The following is a 19381-nucleotide window of genomic DNA, read 5'->3' as shown; positions in this document are numbered from 1 at the left end:
CTTCATCTGTGTATCTTTTCCATATTTCTATGTGATGGCCTGAAAGGGTTGGGGGGGGGGGTGGTGGTGGTGGTGGTGTGGGTGGTGTGGGGTGGCGAGGGGTTAAAATCTTGTGTGTTTTTTAGGTGATGGACATACAGGCCGGCTACACTCGGCACTATAGTGTTGCCCATGCTGGTTCCATGTTTCTGTGAGAGCGCAGTTGCAACACTACATAACCACAGTCTGTGGTGTTTGGTATTCCCAATCCACTTCGAATAAAACATCCTCAATAATACTCAAGGTTTCTGCAGGGGAAAGACTGATATAAAGACTCTCTATGCCCAGTTCCATTAGGAAATTCTTATAAGGGTCAAAAGATAGGTCTTTGATTAGACGTAGGACATTCTTGGTGACCTTCAGGTAAGTATCCATTTTATGGACAATTGGTCTTAAGAAAGCATCTGCAAAATGGGGTAGGGGTTCCAGAATGGATGCAATGCCTGATACATCTGGTTTTCCTGGTGGAATCTCTACGTTTTTGTGAATTTTTTGAATTGTATGGAAGTATAGGTGCCTGGGGTTCCTGTTAATGAGAAAATCTTCTTCTTTATGAGAGAGCCGATCATGGGCTAACACATGTACCACTATACTGCTGATCTTAACCCTCAAACAATCTGATGGGTCATCCGCAATTTTCTCATAATTCCGTGCATCACCCAGAAGTCTTGGGCATTCCCTCCGGTATGCTGGATCACTATGGCACCTCCTTGATCTGCTGGTTTCATAACTGTCTTGATAGTTGGAAAGTTCCTTAATGGCTACTTATTCTTCTCTGGGCGTATTGTGAAAGACCCTGAGGGTTATTGGGTTGATTTCACCTGTCTCCTTAAAAACTGCTTTCTCAAAAGTCAGTATCTCCACAGAGATACATGTATTAGGTGGATTGAATGTGGACTTATTTCTCAGAACCGTGTCCCCTTGTTTGTCTCTGTTCTCAGCATGTCCCTCCAAAAAAAATCATGAGTTTAATTCCTCTGATAAACTTATTAAGTTCATAGGTTAGTTTGAATGTGTCCAAAGGGGTTGGACATGTAATACAATTACTTCTAGACATTTGTTTTCTTGTTTTAATCTTTACAAGTTAGGATGGCACCCATCTCTGGGGGGAAAAAATAATAAACCGACCCTGATACCAACTACAGCAGACCATGGTCAAAAAAAAGAAAAGACAGGTAATGGCACACATAGGCACAAGGAATTAGCCATGTATTCAGGATGCAAAGAAAACCAGAAGCATCTTTTTCCAGAAGTCTGTTTTAATCTTTAGGAACAGCATTTTATGTCTTTGCTGTAGCGCAACAAGAGCTCAGGAGATGAATAGAATCTGGCATCACTCTGATTTTCCTCCAGTACTCTGAGGGCTCTAAGAAACCCAGCCCAATTGATCCATCTTAATAGTAATAGAATGAAATGACTTCTGTATTGGAGATAAAGCAATGGTCATAGGGTTAACTGTCAAAACGATCACAACCATTGTAAGTAGTATGGTACCTTCAGGTACAAGAACAACTTGAAAGCCATTTTCCACCACTTGCACTGGTCTGGCAGAAAAAAATGTCCCTGCTAATTATAATATTTTGAAAAGGAGGGACTGAAAAAACAGCACTCAAAAAACAAAAAGTTTAGAAAGATCCAATAGGAAGAATGTCATAAACCTACTTCTGGCAGGCCCCAGATAGCTGCAGAGCACTGCCAGACCAAGGTGAAAATTGTATACCCTGTGAAACTCACTCAAGGAATTGATGCTTCATGGAAAATCATATGATAGTTGTTGGCAACTCCCTCAAAGTGCCATTACACTGCCACCCTGCTTGACAGCTAAACAGGAACCACATTAGAAATTATAGAAGCTGTGCCCAGACTCCAAATTACTTGCAACGTGACAGCATGAACTAGATAAGCCAAGGTTCAAAGAAGTGAGGAGAAGGCGACACTCCAAAGATCTAACCACTAAAAGAACTTACTGGAAAATTGGAGAGAGGAACACATCCGTAACCCTGCTTCGGCAACAAAATGCCCACATGGCTTATATACCCCCAGATAACTTCAGTAATTTAGAAGACATCACATTCGTTCATGCAGCACCTCAGGAGGATTTCTGGCACGAGTGTGCTCTAAGCATATGCATCCAGTGTCAAACTTGATAACATGGGGGAGATCGAGAAGAATTTTCCACATACCCTGCTACACGATGGACAGGAGTAATGACCACTGCATATCATCTGAGATTGATTCTTAAAAAAGACAGCCACGATGCAAAAAAAAAACAAGAAACCTTGACTAATCGGAAATAAAATAACTTATCTATAGGAGTGCTATGAGCACAAATACACTCTTTTATAGGGAAGGAACCTAGCTCATTGTTTTATCAAGTCCTCAGCTATTGAGCAAGAACTATTCCTGTAGTATATGCTTCAGAGCATGATTTAATATGATCCCAGGACTGACAAATGCAGATCAAATAGCGAAGCTTGCATGTGCCATCAAGTTACATTATACACACCTGAGAGCAGGCTATAATGAGAGGTTATTCACACAAAAATCTAGTGTGTTCGCTGATAAACCAGCAGCCTTGCAAGTCCAAAAAGATAGTAATGCTTGAACCTCCATCTTGTGTGCAGCAAGTAATAGACTGGATTCAAAGAACTCTCCACTAGTGCATCCAGAACCATTGTCCTAATGTACAGTTTTATATTCTACCACAGGGCAAAAACAAATGGAAACATAGAACTGATGAGAGCTTGCCTGTTGAGCAAAATCGACCACTACCAACAAAGGTTGCATCGTAGATATTGCAGAGCAGCTGGTTGAATGTTGACAACTTTGCACCATGGTGCATGGAAAAATTACCAAAGATTAGTACACATGCAGTGTGTTGCTTCCTGAGCCAGCCAGTGCCTGCTTCCAGCAAACCACTTGCCCTATAGAAAGGCTAACCAGAAATATACCTGTACAAACCATTAATATGTTTCAGAATTGAAAATTCTGAAAACTGGATATAGGCACACTCCGGAAGTCCTCGTACAGAAAAAGTGAAAGTCTGGGCCACAATATAGAATAGTTGACACGCCCCTAATACACAAAGATCTTAAGGCTTCATTATGCTTGCTAAAAACTAAACCTGAAGCAGGGCCTAGCCATTCCAACCTTATTCACCTAGTAAGGGAAATCCTTAAGAGGTTGTATGGAAGACAAGCTAACCAAGCACCCCCTTTACAACAAATGAGAACACTCTACATGAGGAAGCAAAAACAGTAGCGAAACTGTATCAGATCCACTTTTTATGCCTCAGACATGGGTAAGACATTCAAAAGATTGTTTAAAACTACATATTCAGGTTCTATAAGTGGAATCCACCTCTCTTCTATGAGGACGTTGAGAAGAAAGAAGTTAGAAGTCAGTAGAGGTATTCTTCGTTGTGTTTTTTTCCTTTTTGAGGCATACATCTAGGTCTACTAAAATGCTTAATTTTTTTTTAAAAAAATTGAGAAGTTACATCATAGCTTCTTTTGAAAAGATCACACCTAATAGCTATTGCTGAGAAAAAACAATGACTTCAAACTAAAATAAGTAGATCTGTTAAAATCTTCTCACAACATATTAATTCACTAAAAAGGTTTTTGGATGTTGAATTGCATGACTGCTTATGAATTGATTGTTACCTGTGATATAGGTACAACACAATCTTAAATCAACTTATTTGACACAGAAGTATGATGTCCCAAAATAAGAGAGGTGGTGTATTTTATTCATATTTAGGTAAAGTTTATTGCACAACTCTGCAATTGAGTCCCAACATGTAGCCAAACTGTGAAGCAGTATCATTATACGTGAGTCCTTCAAGTTGCAGCAGTACTTCCAGAAGCATGATGAATTGGTTGTGTACAAAGTGCCATCCTGCATTTACAAAAAAAAAAAAAAAAACTTTTTGAGCAATTCTAACAAAAGTGTGCTGTTGCTGCATGTTGCCCATGAAATAGTGGCTGCTTGAAGAGAGTGGGGCAGAAGACTTACCCATGGTATAGCTAGTTTATAGTCCTATCCTACAAACAACAAAGGACCCTATAGCATTAAAATACGCTGTAGGCACTGCGAGCATAATGCTGGAAATAATTTAAATATTTCCTTAAAATAATTTGTATCACACAAGCTTTTGCAAGTTGGGGGCGGCAGATGTTCTTCCCTGTTTTTCGGATGTCTCTCCAAACCACAGAGGTTTTAAATGAATTGTACCCCATGTACTGTTGCACTGTTTTGTTTTGTTTTTTGAGTTTTTGTTTGTCCTCTATCGATATGCATACAGTGACTGTAGTGAGGATTGACAGTATTAATATTCAGTTTTTGATTCTTCATGTAAGTGGTTTGTAGTGGATTGTCACTGATTATCGATAACAGTAATTGTCATAGATGCCGCCTTTGTCATATCAGTTGAGCTGGTGATCATAGACCCTTTTGCTAACACATGATTTTACAATATTGATTTTTGTCTCCATGTACTGCAGGGAATTACCGCACACAGCTTTGGGATAAACAGACTGAAGTTTATCTGCCTTCTACTCCTGGGCTGGGAATGCATGTTGAAGTGAAAGACCCGGACAGCAAGGTAAAAGCCATGAAATTGTAATCACCCGTAGCAATCTGAAGTTGTGGAGAGAGTTCTTATTGGGTTGGTATGCTTACAACAGAAAAGGCTTCCGTAGGGTGAGGAGGGGTTTTGCTTTGGATATATGATCTTGGTATGGAGTGCCTTTTACTAGTATTGAGTGAGACATTTTATGTTCTGATTGTTCTTGTCAAAGTTAGAGAGGCGAGCCTTTTTCCTGCTCTTGTGGTAATTGTTCTTCATGCTCTTTCTGTGTAGATCATCATGTCTCGACAGTACGGCTCTGAAGGACGTTTTACTTTCACCTCTCACACCCCTGGGGAACACCAGATCTGCCTGCACTCCAACTCCACCAAAATGTCATTTTTTTCTGGTGGGAAGCTGGTAAGTAAATTTCTCGGATATTGGTGTGTGCAGTGTGAATGGTGAATACGGTAAGGGTGTAATGGTGCCTATATACAGAATTACCTTCTGTGGCTCTGGACCCGCAGAGCTTGTGTGAAGTTCCATAGATTTGGATGGCCTTTGTTTTTGAGGCGAAATTTTCGCCACAAAAGACCTTGGGCCTGATTACGACCTTGGTGGATGGGATACTCTGTCACAAACATGACGGATATCCCGTCTGCCATATTACAAGTTCCATTATATCTTATGAAACTTGTAAAACGGCAGGCAGGATATCTGTCACGTTTGTGATGGAGTATCCCATCCGCCATGGTCGTAATCAGGCCCCTAATGGAAGCAGAAGGGAAGCATCCCGTATCACCACTAATGGCCAACATTAACTTTTTGAGACTCCTGTTATGTATTTTATTTTACTTTTGCAAACTCTTCCTTCCTTAGCCTTTTAGCAGGCACATATTTTCCAGTATTCTTTTTAGTAGTCAAAGATAATGCAAATATATAAGAAACCACATGTAGAAGCCCAATCTCCCTCCTAAGGAAAAACCACTGTTGGATCTCCAGGAGAGGAATCGCACTGCGTTTTTGAAGTGGCATCACCAACAAGTCACTTCTGAATACCTTGAGTGGCCCATAGCTCACTGAGTGACGGGGGTGTGGGGAGGAGGGGGGGGGGGTAAAAGGAAAGTGGATAGCAGGCGGCTATTTGGTTATTCCATAATTACTGAACACCAGTTCACAGCCCAAAAAATTAGAACCCTGTGTCGGCTCCAACAAACACTGCCAACAGCCTACAGTCAAGAAGTCCTCACACCAACTTTGTGGACACAAAGCAAAGGAGGACATTCTCCAGTCGGGGTACAATCAAGACATATTCTATACAATGCCATTACACACTCCCTACAGCATGGTACAAGCTGCATTCCAAATCAAATAAACATGGGCTTTTTTAGACCAGACCACTCTGTTTGGCAGGATACAACATCACTGCACCAGACCCTTATGCCTCAATGTCCCATCTAATCTGCAGTAATTTCTGCCTTTTCTGCTGCAATGAGATGGGGGAAGAGTAGGAGACTATACTCCAAAAGTTGCAACGTTTTCTTCATAAGGGCACCTTCGAAGCCATAGTCTTCTCTATAGAATTGTGAAGTTCAGCCTGGAGAGTTTCTTCAGCCTGGAACCTTCCAGCTGACCTTTTGTAGAGGTACTCAAATCTCTGGCCACAAAACGCCATTGGAATGATCTCACACCAGAGAATTCAGACTTCTAAGAATCCAGCCACAATTTATTTTTAATTTAGTACCAGAAGACTCAATATGTGAAGATTTGAGTACCTTGCTGGTCCTACAGTCTCCACTTCTGTATCTCTTATTGCATAATAGTTGGGATGACACACTCCTTGAGTTCAATGAGGCACTCCTGCCCTGTGTGTATCTGGTATTGTTTGTATATACTGGAAACACTTTGTTTTTCTGGCCTCAAGAGGCAAAGTGGGCAGTGCTCTTCCTCACTGTCATTGGATGCGAGTTCTTTAGTTACACAATGAACCTTTTTTGTTTGTATATATTTTGAAATTTACCTTTTTGGTATTGCAATATGTTTTTTTGGGTAGAATGACCGACAGCCTCACGAACATAGGTTTTGATGTTCTGAAAAATGCAACCTGATTTTTCAGAGAATTTAACAGCATATGGGATTGTGGTAGAGTACCAGCCCAAACACAGTTGGAGTGTCTTATGCCTACTACCCACATATATTTTTTGGGCAGGGAATTAATTGGTGAATTCTTTTACTGTCATGATTTCACAGCAATTCTCAGCCAGTATAATCTACAACTTCGTTTCTATGTTCCACACAGGCATACTTCGCATATTTGTCTGGGATTGTCAGCGCAACTTCGTCACAAAGCTGCCTTGGCAACCCATGATTTAAAAACAAGGTCAAGTTATTTAGAGTTTTTGGGACACCAGAGTGGCCTTTGCACAGATTGCTTTTCTGTCAGAAATCACACTATCTTACAGAAAGTCACATGCTTGGAGTAGTTGGAGCACAGTGCAATTACAATGCAGCCATGCAGACAACTGCATTTTTTTTAAATCGAGTTATAGACTTTTTTTATGCTTAATGTTAATCGTCCATTTCACTTTTAAAAACTTTATTCGGTTATGAGACAGCCATAAAAGTATACAAAAACATTTTAAAACAGTAGATACGCTAAAATAAACGTGCAATATTCGACACCACTTTCACATTACCATAGGTATTGTGGCAGAACCTAATGCAATAACACAGTAAGGCACGTTCTAATAAAATACATGATAAAGTAAATATAAACAGCCTATTCGATAAAAGAAAGGAACAAAATTGAGGTAAGAAAGCATTGTGCCCCGAGAGCGTAACGAGGGAAAGCACTCACATAAAAACAAGTCTCGTCATCAGATAGGTGTAAAAGGAGTTGATGGGCTTGAGTACAGTGCTTGCAATTTCTCGATTTCATAAAAGAAACTAAAAACATTCTGGTAAATGTTTCATAAAAACTGCAGAAGAAGGTTGAGTGCAATATCGATTGGTTAGAGGAGTCATCGCAAGGGCACAATCGAGACTCAAGAACGCGCTGAAATCCAAATGGGAAGCAAAGCAGGTCTTTAACTGTATCAGCCCTAAAGTGGAACAATAGCGAGCGATCCCAGGTCCCCCTAGTGTCCCACAAATAGCTGGTGGGGGAATTCTTAGGGCATAAGTAAACCGCTTCAGTTGGCTTCTGAATTTCTGCATTTAATCTTTGCTTGCACCCCTCCACCCACCCCCCAAAAAATAAATAACAGAAAGTACTGGTACATAATAAACAGTTGGAACCTACTTTGACACTTGGCAGTCAATTACACTTAGGGCAATACTCCATAATAAAATAATTTTCAGTTTGTGGACAGGTCGAAATTGGCCATGAAATCTACAAAAAATAGACAGCATTGTCCGCGTATAGCAGTAGTGGCAAACGTGTGCCTTTTTATCGTGAGGACATCAGGAGTACAATTAATGAGCTGGGAACTGAGCTTGTTTACATACAAAATGAATAGTAGAGGGGCAAGCACGCACCCTTGGCGAACCCCACGCTCGATGGTGATTTCTCTAGATGATTCGCCGTTGTGGCTGATTCTAACTCTAGCCCTTGTGTTTGAATGCAAGAATGCTAATAGATGGACAAGTGATGCATTCAGCCCTATCTTGGATAGGAGGTGCCACAGCTTAGATTGATTCATGCTGTCAAAAGCCATGAACAGGTCCATAAAGGCAAGGAAGAGGGGCGTCTTTTTGGCGACTGTATATTTCCCTAGGATTATGTTCAAGTTCAGACATTGCTCTATGGTGCCAGTTCTGCTGCAAAAAACATATTGACAAGCATTGAAGATCTTATTGTCCTCAGTCCACTCCAAAATTCTATTTTACAACACCCTTCTGAGAATTTTAGCAGGGATATCGATCAAAGAAATGGGGTGGTAACAATTGGGGCCCAGAGGCTGGGTTTATATTTGATTAAATCAACGGGGATGTGGCCTGGGCTTGGTGACTTAAACCCCCTCCCCTCCCCCAACCTCCCCTCAACCTTGTCCTGTGACTTCCTGTAAGGAGACCTTTATAACAAGTGAAGGATATGCATACCCAACCGACATAAAATGGGAATCCGCAACTGAATAGATCGGAGAAAAATGTGATACCCAGGCCTCGCTGCTTATGACCGCTAATAGGGGGATCTAGGTGGTTAACAGTGCACATATTCGACCACGACCTCTCCAGAAGGATTTAGTGTCTTTTAGTTTGGGCTGTGTGTGTGTGTTAAGGAGTCCCACTGCTGAGCGATGACTTCCTTCTTTTTCCTAGGTGTCAAGGATTTATACTGTTTTCGGAGGGCAACGACAGCAGAATGATCTCTTGGGCACCTATTTCAGGCTCTGCGCAGTAAGCGGCCTGCTATAGAACGCTAGTGGTCTGTACACCTCGGAGCCGAGCAGGGTATTTTAAGGGGTTCAGAAAGGAACTGCTTAACCCTAGAACAGATGGTCACAAAGGTACTCGCTACCTCCCAGTGATCAGCTGCATCCACCAGACAACCCATGACCAACTCCAGGTTCTCAGCAACCATTTTCCCTAGGGACTTCAGGGGGCCTAAGATTTTCCAGAACAACCTAAGGTGGTCCGAGGAGGGTACTAGACATCTAAGACCAGCTTCTACTTTAAAAAAAACCTCTAGATAGCACATTTAAACAGTTGCAATACGGTTGTGATCACTGAAGTTTGTGCAGATGCTCGTGCCATATAACAAAAGATTGATTAGGTTGCAGGAGGCAAAATTGTAATCGATAGCCAAGGAGTTGTTTCTCCCTTTGAATGTAGGCAGCCCCACATCTCGAGTACCAACTACCTCTAGCACATTTACTAGGTCAGAACTTGCAGGTAAGACCTCTAATTCATTGCCTCTCTTTGGAGAACCCCGCAACAGAGTCAAATTCTTTCCAACTGCTCGAGTTGGGCAGCCTTGTGTTAGTCACTAGCGAGGCATAAGTAGTTTGCTGCCCCGCCCTTGATTTTCTCTCGACAGTAACATTAACATATTCAGATACCCCAGGGGATATACGGTTTGGCACATTCACAAAATCATTGATATGAACATTAATGAGCGATAGAATCACAGGCAATAGCAAGTTAATCTAAACCCCCCACCCCAATGTTCTGCCATAGCGGGATGGAGTAGCAGGCATATTAAAACACATACACGCATAAAGCCTTCAAATACGCTAGTATTAACGACACAGGTTTCCTGCATTAGCACAATATCATTGGATTTTATAAAAGATTGACAGTCTGGGAGGGAGATCTTGAAGCTGAGACCTGCAATGTTTCAACTTAAAATTCCCATAAAGGGGTTTTTAACGTCTGGAATTAAAATAAGAGAACAGGCATGGCATGTGCGTTTTTCAAGGTCATTTAGCGGAATTTGCCCCGGTCTTTGAGATGGTGTAATATCTACTGGGCACTCTGGCTCCCCCAGAGCTACATAGTCGGAGGGTGTGACATTGCCCAGGTAGAGAGGCGACTATTCGAACGCAGCGGCTCCCCTCACTCTCAAGACTTGCCCCGCCGCCGGCCTGGGCGCTTTCCATCAGTCATTCTCAGCGAGATCAGAAAGGGGAGCATCCCTATTATGGCTTGTGAAGCTCTGCACGGGCTGGAACTGACGAGTGTGTGACAGCGGGTCCAGCACCAGTCTGGGCAGCTTGTAATTGTACCCCAGGTTAACGTAACAATGCTGGTTTTAAGAGAGGATCTCTCTAAATGGGTGTCTGAAGTTAACTACAGTGCAGTCTCCAGCAAATGTCTTTTGGTGAGGAGCCAGTCAATCCAACTCTCAGAACCATTTCAATCTAATTTTTTTCTGCAACATTGAAATTCCTATGCATGGCCAGTCAATAAATAAGAACCATGCTCTAGAGGTGGCACTCGGGCCAATGTTAACATATAGGGGCTGGCCGCCGGGGGAAGGTTTAAGGTCACAGTGCTGGGGTTGTGATCCACGTCTCTGTTCTCACTCATCCCAACCATATGGTCCCGTCTGCTGGCTGGGAGCGGAGAAGGAATGTTGGATGAGATGGCACCAGGTGCACCTGGGTTCCCTGTGCCATGCTTTGTAAGGGAGCCGTTGGCCGCACAGTGAATAGATTTATTCCCAAGGTCGGGCAGTGAAGTGCCCGTTGTCTGGAATGTACTAGTGGCTGAAAGAGAATTCCCTGCCATGCTCACCTGGTGCCTGGGGTGGTTGGCATGCTCGACAGGGCCCTTTGTGGTGGTCAGTCTCCATATGAGACACAAGCAAGTTAGCATGGTGAGCTTCCAGAGCAGATAGCTGTTCCTTAACCCGCTTCAATTTCTCCTCCAGGATCACAGAAATCATGCTATATGTATCTTTAATGCTTGTAAACCCTCACCAGCGTTTGATCTCAGTCATTGCCAGTAGGTATTTGGCTTAAACCGGTCTCTGCCCGAGCTGTACTTTTGCAGATCTTTTTACTTTCTGCAACTGGTTCGGGGGATAGGTTGTAACTAATAGAGCACATTGGAGGGACTGCTTGCTGCCCAGTTACTCGATGGGGAGTAGGTTGCCCCCCATTCCCTCTCCCCTTCTTGTACCACTAGATCCGCCTCTCGGCTGTGGGGGTCACCTTCAAATCATTTGTTTCCACAAATCAGCTCACCCGACCCACCCTGTGCCCCAAAGATAGCCTGCGTTCAGTTATTTCATTGGTAACAACCCCTGTAGCTCTCTCGAGCATGGTGTCGATACTTGTTGGCCTGAGGGGGAGTATATAGGGTCCCTAGTTGCTTTGCACTGACTTATAATGATTCAGTGGGCTAATGAGGGTGCTCACCTGTAAACTATGGAAAGTTATATCGTAACACAGGCCCTATTTTTTCAGGGCGGTGGCCCAGCCCAGGCTCGGTTGGCCATGTATAGGTGCAGGTGGGCCTGCGCTTAGCCCGGGCTTCACCCTGGCGCGTCTTGGTTTGGGGGCCGCGCTTTATAGCACTGACTGAGAGAGGCCAGCCGCCAGGTGCAGCAAGCCCCTCTGGCGCACAGTAGCATTGGAACGGGAGTCCCCAAATGATAGCTTCACTTCCTGTTCTACGGGTGTTAGGGCTGTGCTTTATAACGCTGATTGAGATAGTCCAGCCTCGAGGTGCAGCAAGCGCCTCCTGGCGCACAGTAGTGTGGGACCGGGCGTTTCCAGACACTAGCTTCACTTTCCGCGCTACTGGTGTTAGGCCATGCTTTATAGCGCTGATTGAGAGAGTCCAATCCCCAGGTACAGCAAGGACCTCCTGGCACACAGTAGTGTGGGACAGTTAGGGCCAGATGTAGTAAGCTGTTTGCATGTCGCAAACTGCAAAAATCGCAGTTTGCGGCATGCAAGCGGCTGAACGCGATGCTCATTTCCAAATTGCGAGTCGGTACCGACTCGCAATTTGGGAATGCGACTCGCAAATAGGAAGGGGTGTTCCCTTCCTATTTGCGACCGCATCGCAATTCAGAGTTGCTTTGAGACCGCGAATGCGGTCACAAATATTTTTTCAGATCAGGCAGTGGTCCTATGGACCACTGCCTGATCTGAAAAAAACGAAACCAAAAGGTTTCGGTTTAGTTTTCATTTTGCAACTCGTTTTCCTTTAAGGAAAACGGGCTGCAAAATGAAAAAAAAAACTGCTTTATTTATAAAGCAGTCACAGACATGGAGGTCTGCTGTCTCCAGCAGGCCACCATCCCTGTGAGTGCAGGGACTCGCTATGGGGTCGCAAAAAGCGACCCATCTCATGAATATTGATGAGGTGGGTCTTTGCGACCCCATAGCGAGGCGCAGACGGTGTCTGAGACACCGTTCTGCATCCGAGATTGCGACTCTCAAATTGCGAGTCGCAGTTCATGGATTTCCTACATCTGGCCCTTAATCCCCAGATGATAGCTTCAGCTTACCTCCTTTATTGAGAGCTTGGGTTCGTCAGTGAGAGGGTCCTGATAGCAAGGATTTTTAAGGTTCTAGCCTTCATCAGGGGCTTGTTCACAGGAGGTCTGAAAATACTTTTAGCTAGTTTAATAGCCTGTTAAAATCAGTTTTCTCTTTGAAAGAAATTGTATACGGATCTTGGGGTTAAAAGTGTTGACACAACTTTTGTGAGGATGCCATTTCAGCACTCCTGGCCTTTCAGCATTCACCAGTTATTCCCTGCTGTGATATATAGTCCTCTGTTGCTAATTCCCCTCTACACAGAAGTATAGGGGGTTTAGTTTAGGTACACCAGGGCCACACTTTGCTTTCAGTGTCCTAATGGCTTATCTGATTCACGGCTCTGGTACCGGCTCACTACCAAAGGGCTTTGGGAAGGGCTCGGGGGAATTGATTCACTACAGACAAGGGATACCAGCACTGATGTCCAGAGTACAATGTCACATAGTTTATGTGGGAAGTAGGCACATCTGTACCATCCTATGAAATGTGGGAGGGGTTTCAGTGTACCCTGGAGAAACAGCAGGTTGTCATAGACACCTGTGCCTACTGCCTCCCAACTGAGATGGTTTTATACATCCTTGTCTTACTCCTCATAAAGACTCATATAGAAATGTTCAGTATGGATGTGAGAAAAAACAATGTGACTGCTCAGAGTCTGAGATATCTGTTTGATATGATTCTCTGTTCATCTCGCTTCAACAGAGGGTACATTTGGACATCCAGGTCGGAGAGCATGCAAACAACTACCCTGAGATCGCCGCGAAGGACAAGCTGACTGAGCTGCAGCTGAGGGTGCGGCAGCTGCTGGACCAGGTGGAACAGATCCAAAAGGAGCAAAATTACCAGAGAGTAAGTTTGTGTTACGATGGTAGGGTAAGGCAACCGGGGGATGGATAGGGAAGAGAGCCGAAGACGGGCTGCGTTCCTTTTCGATGGTTTGCTTGTTGAGTAAACGGCAAAGCTATGGTACATAGAGTCCCATCTGGCTATCAGATAGGGGGCCTGTCTGACTCGGGAGTTTACAACTTATGCACACACAGAGATCAGAGGTCGTTGTTTATTGGCTTTCGATTTGTATAGATGCGGGCACCGCCCCCAATCAGTTTCCTGCACCCATTTCTGAGGATTGCAAAGTATTTTCCATACAATGGGGAATACCTGGTCAAATTCCTTCTTTCTTCCCCCTTTCGTGGGATGTAACTGACCTACATTTTTCGAACATTTACCGTCTGCTTGAAGGACCCTGAGGGCCTTATATTTTAGACGTGATGCAGGAGTGCTGTGATGGCGGATCAGACTTAACCTTATCTACAGGGAGATTTTTCTGTCTCTTCCTACCCCACCTAATTGCCCCCAGCCCCTACAGTGCCGCAGTACCTGCTTGTGAACTTGGGCCTGATATCTCAAGCTGTAGAAATAACAGATTCGGGGTTCGGGGACCTGATAATTAAGGAAACTTGTAGTCTAGCGAAGATTTATCCGATAGCGCTACTCCAGGCTCTTAATGGGGATCAGAGACTTCTAAGATTATATGTCCCCCTATATTCTCTCTCTTAGGGCAGAGAAATAATAGGAGCATGTCGGACATTTGTTAAAGATTAATACCCCTTTTATTCTTATCTAAACCAATGACAAATAATTGGCTTTTTGATTTCCTTGTGTCCCTCGTAGAAGATTGAGAAAAGATCCGGGGGTTTGTTTTCTTGGTCCTTGTAAAACATGTCACAAACTGAGTTTCCTCCTTTGATAGCACAATTTATGCATGTGTTTGTCTCTGTGTGTTTTCTCTTGAATTATAAATGTTTGGTTTCGCATCCATTTCCTCAGAAGTAGACACAGCCCTAGGTTTCATTCACACAATATACCCTTTGTTTTTCAACGTGATACAAATTGGGTAAAAGAGATGAAGGCTCGATACACAGCTCATGATAATGCATACTAATGTTGATAACAAAAATAGTACAAATGTTAAAACAAGAACATTCCATATTTTCTTTTAATTGATTTAACACCAGTAACTTTTTAATCCAAGATATTGTACATCGCATCAGTGGCAGTACATAGGTAGCGAGTGTGCAGTGTTAAACACATGTAGGAGAATTAACAGTTGGGTTTGAGTAAATTGTGCCAGTTTGAGTTTGATTGGCATAGACAACCCATCTATAGGCTAAAAGGATGTCATGAATGTTTCAGAAATATAGTCGCACTATGTCACAGTTGTTTTGTGCTCAGAACGTGCACATTCACTGGTGACAAAAAAACCCTTGTTGAAGAAGCTGATGGTTCCATGCTCTGGCTGTTGAGTAGCTGGGAATGTATAGATACAGGACCAGGTGAATAACAGCGTTGTATGGTGTCATCATGCAAATGCAGATATGTGGCAATAGGTTCTCATGTCGGAGGTGGTTGCAAGACTAATGTGTTTTGGACTGTTGCACAAGGTACTGGCAGCCTAGTTGCTGTCTCATCATTTTTAGTTGACATGGTTTCAGGATCCCATGTCTTGTAGGATAGCAAGCTTTTTTCTAAACTCATCTTAGATTTACCGTCACTTAGTTGTTTTTATTGACTGCCTACGTGTTGGAGAGTGTATCAAGGTGTTAGTTGCGTAAATTGAAGATCTAGAGACTGCGAATGATTGTCCCAGTACTCTGCATGTAACAGAATGACTGTTATTAGGGGCAAGCGCAGAGCGCTCCGTCCCTCTCCTAATCTCCCTTTAGGGGGATTTTTACCACGCCCATGTTACGTCAGTCACTTACATTGGTTGGTGGGCTCGCCTTTTAAAATCTGCTTGTTTTCATTCGTGAAAGGCATGCATACCTCCTGTCTTTTCCAGTGTTTAGCCCTCCTCGAGAGCACCGGTAAACTACAGGAAACCTACGAGGCTCTATGTTTTCTGTATGGCTTCTGGACTACTTTTTCTCTGCACTCCGCAGCGCGATCGCGCTGTGTTTTACACAGCGCTATCACTCTCGTTTTTTATTTTTTTATTTAATGTGGCAAGAAAAGTCCGATTAGGCGTTTACAATGCTAATAGCTCTAACTCAATGTAACGCGAGACCCAGTGCATTGCAAATGCTTGTTTTTTAATTGGTCTTTAGGATCGTCTGTCCCTATTCCTTGCGTGCCTGAGTTTTTTTTTCTGGAATGTTGCGATTGAATGATTATGTAACAGAATGGTGCTTATTAAGTCGAAGCGTGTAGATATAGTTATAACATACCTTGTTTTTGTGGCTGTTCCACTGCAGTTTTTCTAAGCGCTGTATTTAATGTGTTACTGTAAGTCAATTTAGTGGTACTCAATTTATGGACTTCACAAAGAAGAAAGGCAGATGGGGCTCTGCTGGAGTGTGATCCTGTAGCTGCTTATCACACCAGAACTCTTCGGTCCGGGAGCCATCTAGCTGCTCAAGGAAATAGTAGAAGCTAAGCCAACTTTCATTCAAGTCAAGTCCATACTCTGTCTTTACCCATGACAGAAACAAATCGTTTAATCACCATAATGTTAGACATATATTTTTGGCGCCTATCTCCATCGTGTGATGGCTTGATATGTCACGCTCTTGCACCTTTGATGGTCCATGTACATTTTCACAAATTGTCCTGTGTGAGGTGTGAGCTTTTTTCACTGTCCTTGCTGTTTTAGCTTGTTTCGTAGTGTATTTAGATAGCCGTATTAATACAGGTTGGAATCCCAGAATGCAAAGTCTTAAACTAAAAAGGGACACATACAGAGCCTCTCGCATCTGCCAGGCTGGAGAGCTCCGCACGCACTGTCCTTATGGGACCATTACGTGCACAGAGGTACAGACATCTTGTGCAACGTTGAGCAATGACATCTCGTGTCTGATGTGGACTTGACCTACACACGTTACAAACCATAGGAGTAGGAAAGAGCCGCTGTACACAGAAAAGAGATCGAAAGACTGCTATAATAATGCAGATGCCCAAAATAGATTTGTATCTCTGGTCTGTGATTGAAAAAATGTGCTTGGTAATGATTTTGTTTGCCTTTTGCAGTACCGGGAGGAGAGGTTCCGGATGACCAGTGAGAGCACAAACCAGCGGGTACTGTGGTGGTCTATTGCACAGACGGGCATCTTGATCCTGACTGGATTATGGCAGATGAGGCACCTTAAAGGCTTCTTCGAGGCCAAGAAGCTGGTGTAGGATTCTCTTTCCTCCTTGTCCCAGCACATTTTTCCAAGAACCACCTGCAGTACCCCCCTTTTGTTGCTGTCCTACCCTCTTGGACCAGACGATATTAATTTGCCCAGCTGTTCAGCGCTCAGCAAACAGGTCATCTTTGCATTTTAGCATTGTTTCACATATGAAAAATGTCAGAAGAAATTGTTTAAGGCTATTTGTCTGCCAATCGGACCAGCAGTATAACGCTGGGCAAAAGAACCTTGCAGAAAGTACAGCTTCTGTGCTGTGACCATGTGAAAACTGGCAATGAATGTCTTCAGAAGCAACAGGGGATGCAATTTCTATGTGCGGGGCTTGGACAACTGGACCACCCTTTGTGGCTCGTGAACCTGGAGACAGATTTTTTTAAAAATGAAGTGGGCGGATTTTTTTTGGTAACCTTCATCATTGCCTGTTTGACCATGGATGGATTGCGTCTGTCCAGGAAGAGTTGAATCCGGGGTCTCTTTCTTTGCATGTCTTGGCGAGCTTCTGGATCGTAATGTTTCAATGATTATTTTGAATCAAAGCTTATTTTTGTTTTTTGGGCGGTCAAGTAAAATTCTAGGCTGTTGGCTACTTGCAGTGATCTCAGAATACAGAGCTTTTACACTTGGAAGAGCGCTCGACTCCTCTTATGTCTGCTGCTGTCAGTAGCATGTGGTTACCATCATAATGAAGGGCTTACCAAAGCTCAATAAAATCCTTGAATCGTCCTGCCATGCGCAGATCTCCTTTTTGGAATGGGGGTGATGAGGGAAAGATAAGGAGAGTTTGACACCAACATATGTTTAACTTGTGTCCATTTCATAATTCTCTTCTCTTTCAAGCTGAAAGATTGTTTTCTTCCTTGATATGGTGTGTCATTGTTCAACATCTTTAATTGGAATAAATTCTACTGAAGTACGCACAATTCTTCATGTCATTTTACGGGAGTTGCTTATGTGAGTACCATTTTAATACCACTGAGATTGGATGTGAGGCTGTGGAGGAGTGCCGCCTCTCGTACTGGTGTTTTTTTTTTTTTTTTTTTGTCCTTTTTTAGGCGCATAGATGAACTGGCCGCCACTTCCCATAATGTCCAGTTAACTTGTGGGCTGAGGCAGCTCAAGCTTGTTTTTTACAGCTCCCTGCTTTCCTTCTGCTGTAGGGCGTATTTTTGCAAAATAAGATCTCGGAGGCCGATTTGTAGGAAAAGCTGCTTGAGTATGAAAACCTGCAGGAACAAAAGTATCAAACCCTTCCATAACTAAAAGAGTTTTATGATGTCTCCACGCAAACCACATTCAACAGTACTCCTTAATTATTATTTTTTATCATCAGAATGTATAGATCCCAAACAACGAAATATTATTTAAGTCAGTGATTCCTTCAAAATTGAACTATAAGGCAAGCAATTGATTGTGGTAACAGACGCATGCTTGAGTACACGTCATGCTGTAGATGGCTTGTACACCACTGCATAGAGAAAACAAATGTGCACACGGGATGGATAATCAGTTATAGTTAAGTGGTCGGGACAGAGTGAAAAAAGATACACCTTACAACGCTTTGAAGAAGAAAAAGTAGATGCATCACGTTTTTTTCATGTAATAGGAAGTGAATAAACCATTAATACTATTATGTTCTTCTTTTTAATTTAAAAATGAGATACAAGATCGGTTTGCTCCATTCACTATCGTGCAGATGGCAAGAGTTAAGCTCCGTTTTATTTTTGTTACAACTTTATAGAAGGGGCATCGAAATGTTACTTGTACGATGGCCTTTACTATTCAGTTTCTTATTTGTTTAATTTTGCGGGTGGTATCTCAAGGATAACAGGTTGTTTTTATTTTAATATATATCTATACTTTTCTTTCATATTTATCTACAAATGTTGATAGCCAAGGTGGCCTTCCTAGAGGTTGTCATCTACTTCTGAATGTTGCTGTATTCTATTGTGATTTTAAAAAATCAATAATTTGTCAATGTTTGGTACCACGACTGCCTCTTTAGTGATTGTTTTCAGGCTGTCTGTCCAGCTTTTCAGTACGTTTGGACTTTTAATTATTTTTTTCTTCGTTTTGAAGTGAAATAAAATGTGTTCTGGTAACTTTGAATGTGCGTTTGTTGTCTTTTTTTATCATTAATTGTTAAGCTTTCATCCAATCCCTGTTTTACGTTGCATGAGTCACTCCCCAAAACTTATCAATTTAGGGATGGCATCAGTACCCCGTCTTTGTGATGAAGGTGCTTGAGTCACACAATTTGTTCATCAAAATCTGGAAATCGGCAGAATTGTTTTTAAATTGTACCTAGAAATGATTTTATATGTGTGTATAGATTACAGGGACATTATAGTTTGGCTCACATTTCACTCAAACAAAACAAGTGAAATTAAGCAGTTATAGTTACCTCAGCTACCTATAAGTTGCACCCCTGTAATGCACTGCTTATGACCTCGCATATTACATCACCCATGACATGGTCAGTGACATCCCTGACATCTCAAATGACATCACTGATGGCATCATCTGGTGAGTGGGAATGTTGAGTGGCTGTACAGGTGAGTGGGCGTGTGTGTGCTTGTATGGGTGAGTAATTG

At 42.8% G+C, this 19381-nt stretch overlaps 1 protein-coding gene across 1 annotated transcript in view; it reads left to right on the top strand.

Annotated features, from left to right (window-relative positions):
* TMED4 (transmembrane p24 trafficking protein 4) overlaps positions 1-18896 on the top strand; it is a 48642-nt gene extending 29746 nt beyond the window's left edge. The window contains exons 2-5 of the mRNA XM_069214264.1: positions 4545-4645; positions 4904-5029; positions 13309-13455; positions 16630-18896. Coding sequence (XP_069070365.1) covers positions 4545-4645; positions 4904-5029; positions 13309-13455; positions 16630-16779 — 524 coding nt within the window. The 3' untranslated portion in view covers positions 16780-18896. The remainder of the gene's footprint in view (positions 1-4544; positions 4646-4903; positions 5030-13308; positions 13456-16629) is intronic.
* The last annotated feature ends 485 nt before the right edge of the window (positions 18897-19381 follow it).

The sequence above is a fragment of the Pleurodeles waltl genome, chromosome 11, assembly GCF_031143425.1.
Source record: "Pleurodeles waltl isolate 20211129_DDA chromosome 11, aPleWal1.hap1.20221129, whole genome shotgun sequence".
Taxonomy (NCBI): domain Eukaryota; kingdom Metazoa; phylum Chordata; class Amphibia; order Caudata; family Salamandridae; genus Pleurodeles; species Pleurodeles waltl.
The sequence above is the reverse complement of the archived record's forward strand: the minus strand, read 5'-3'. Positions and strand labels throughout refer to the sequence as shown.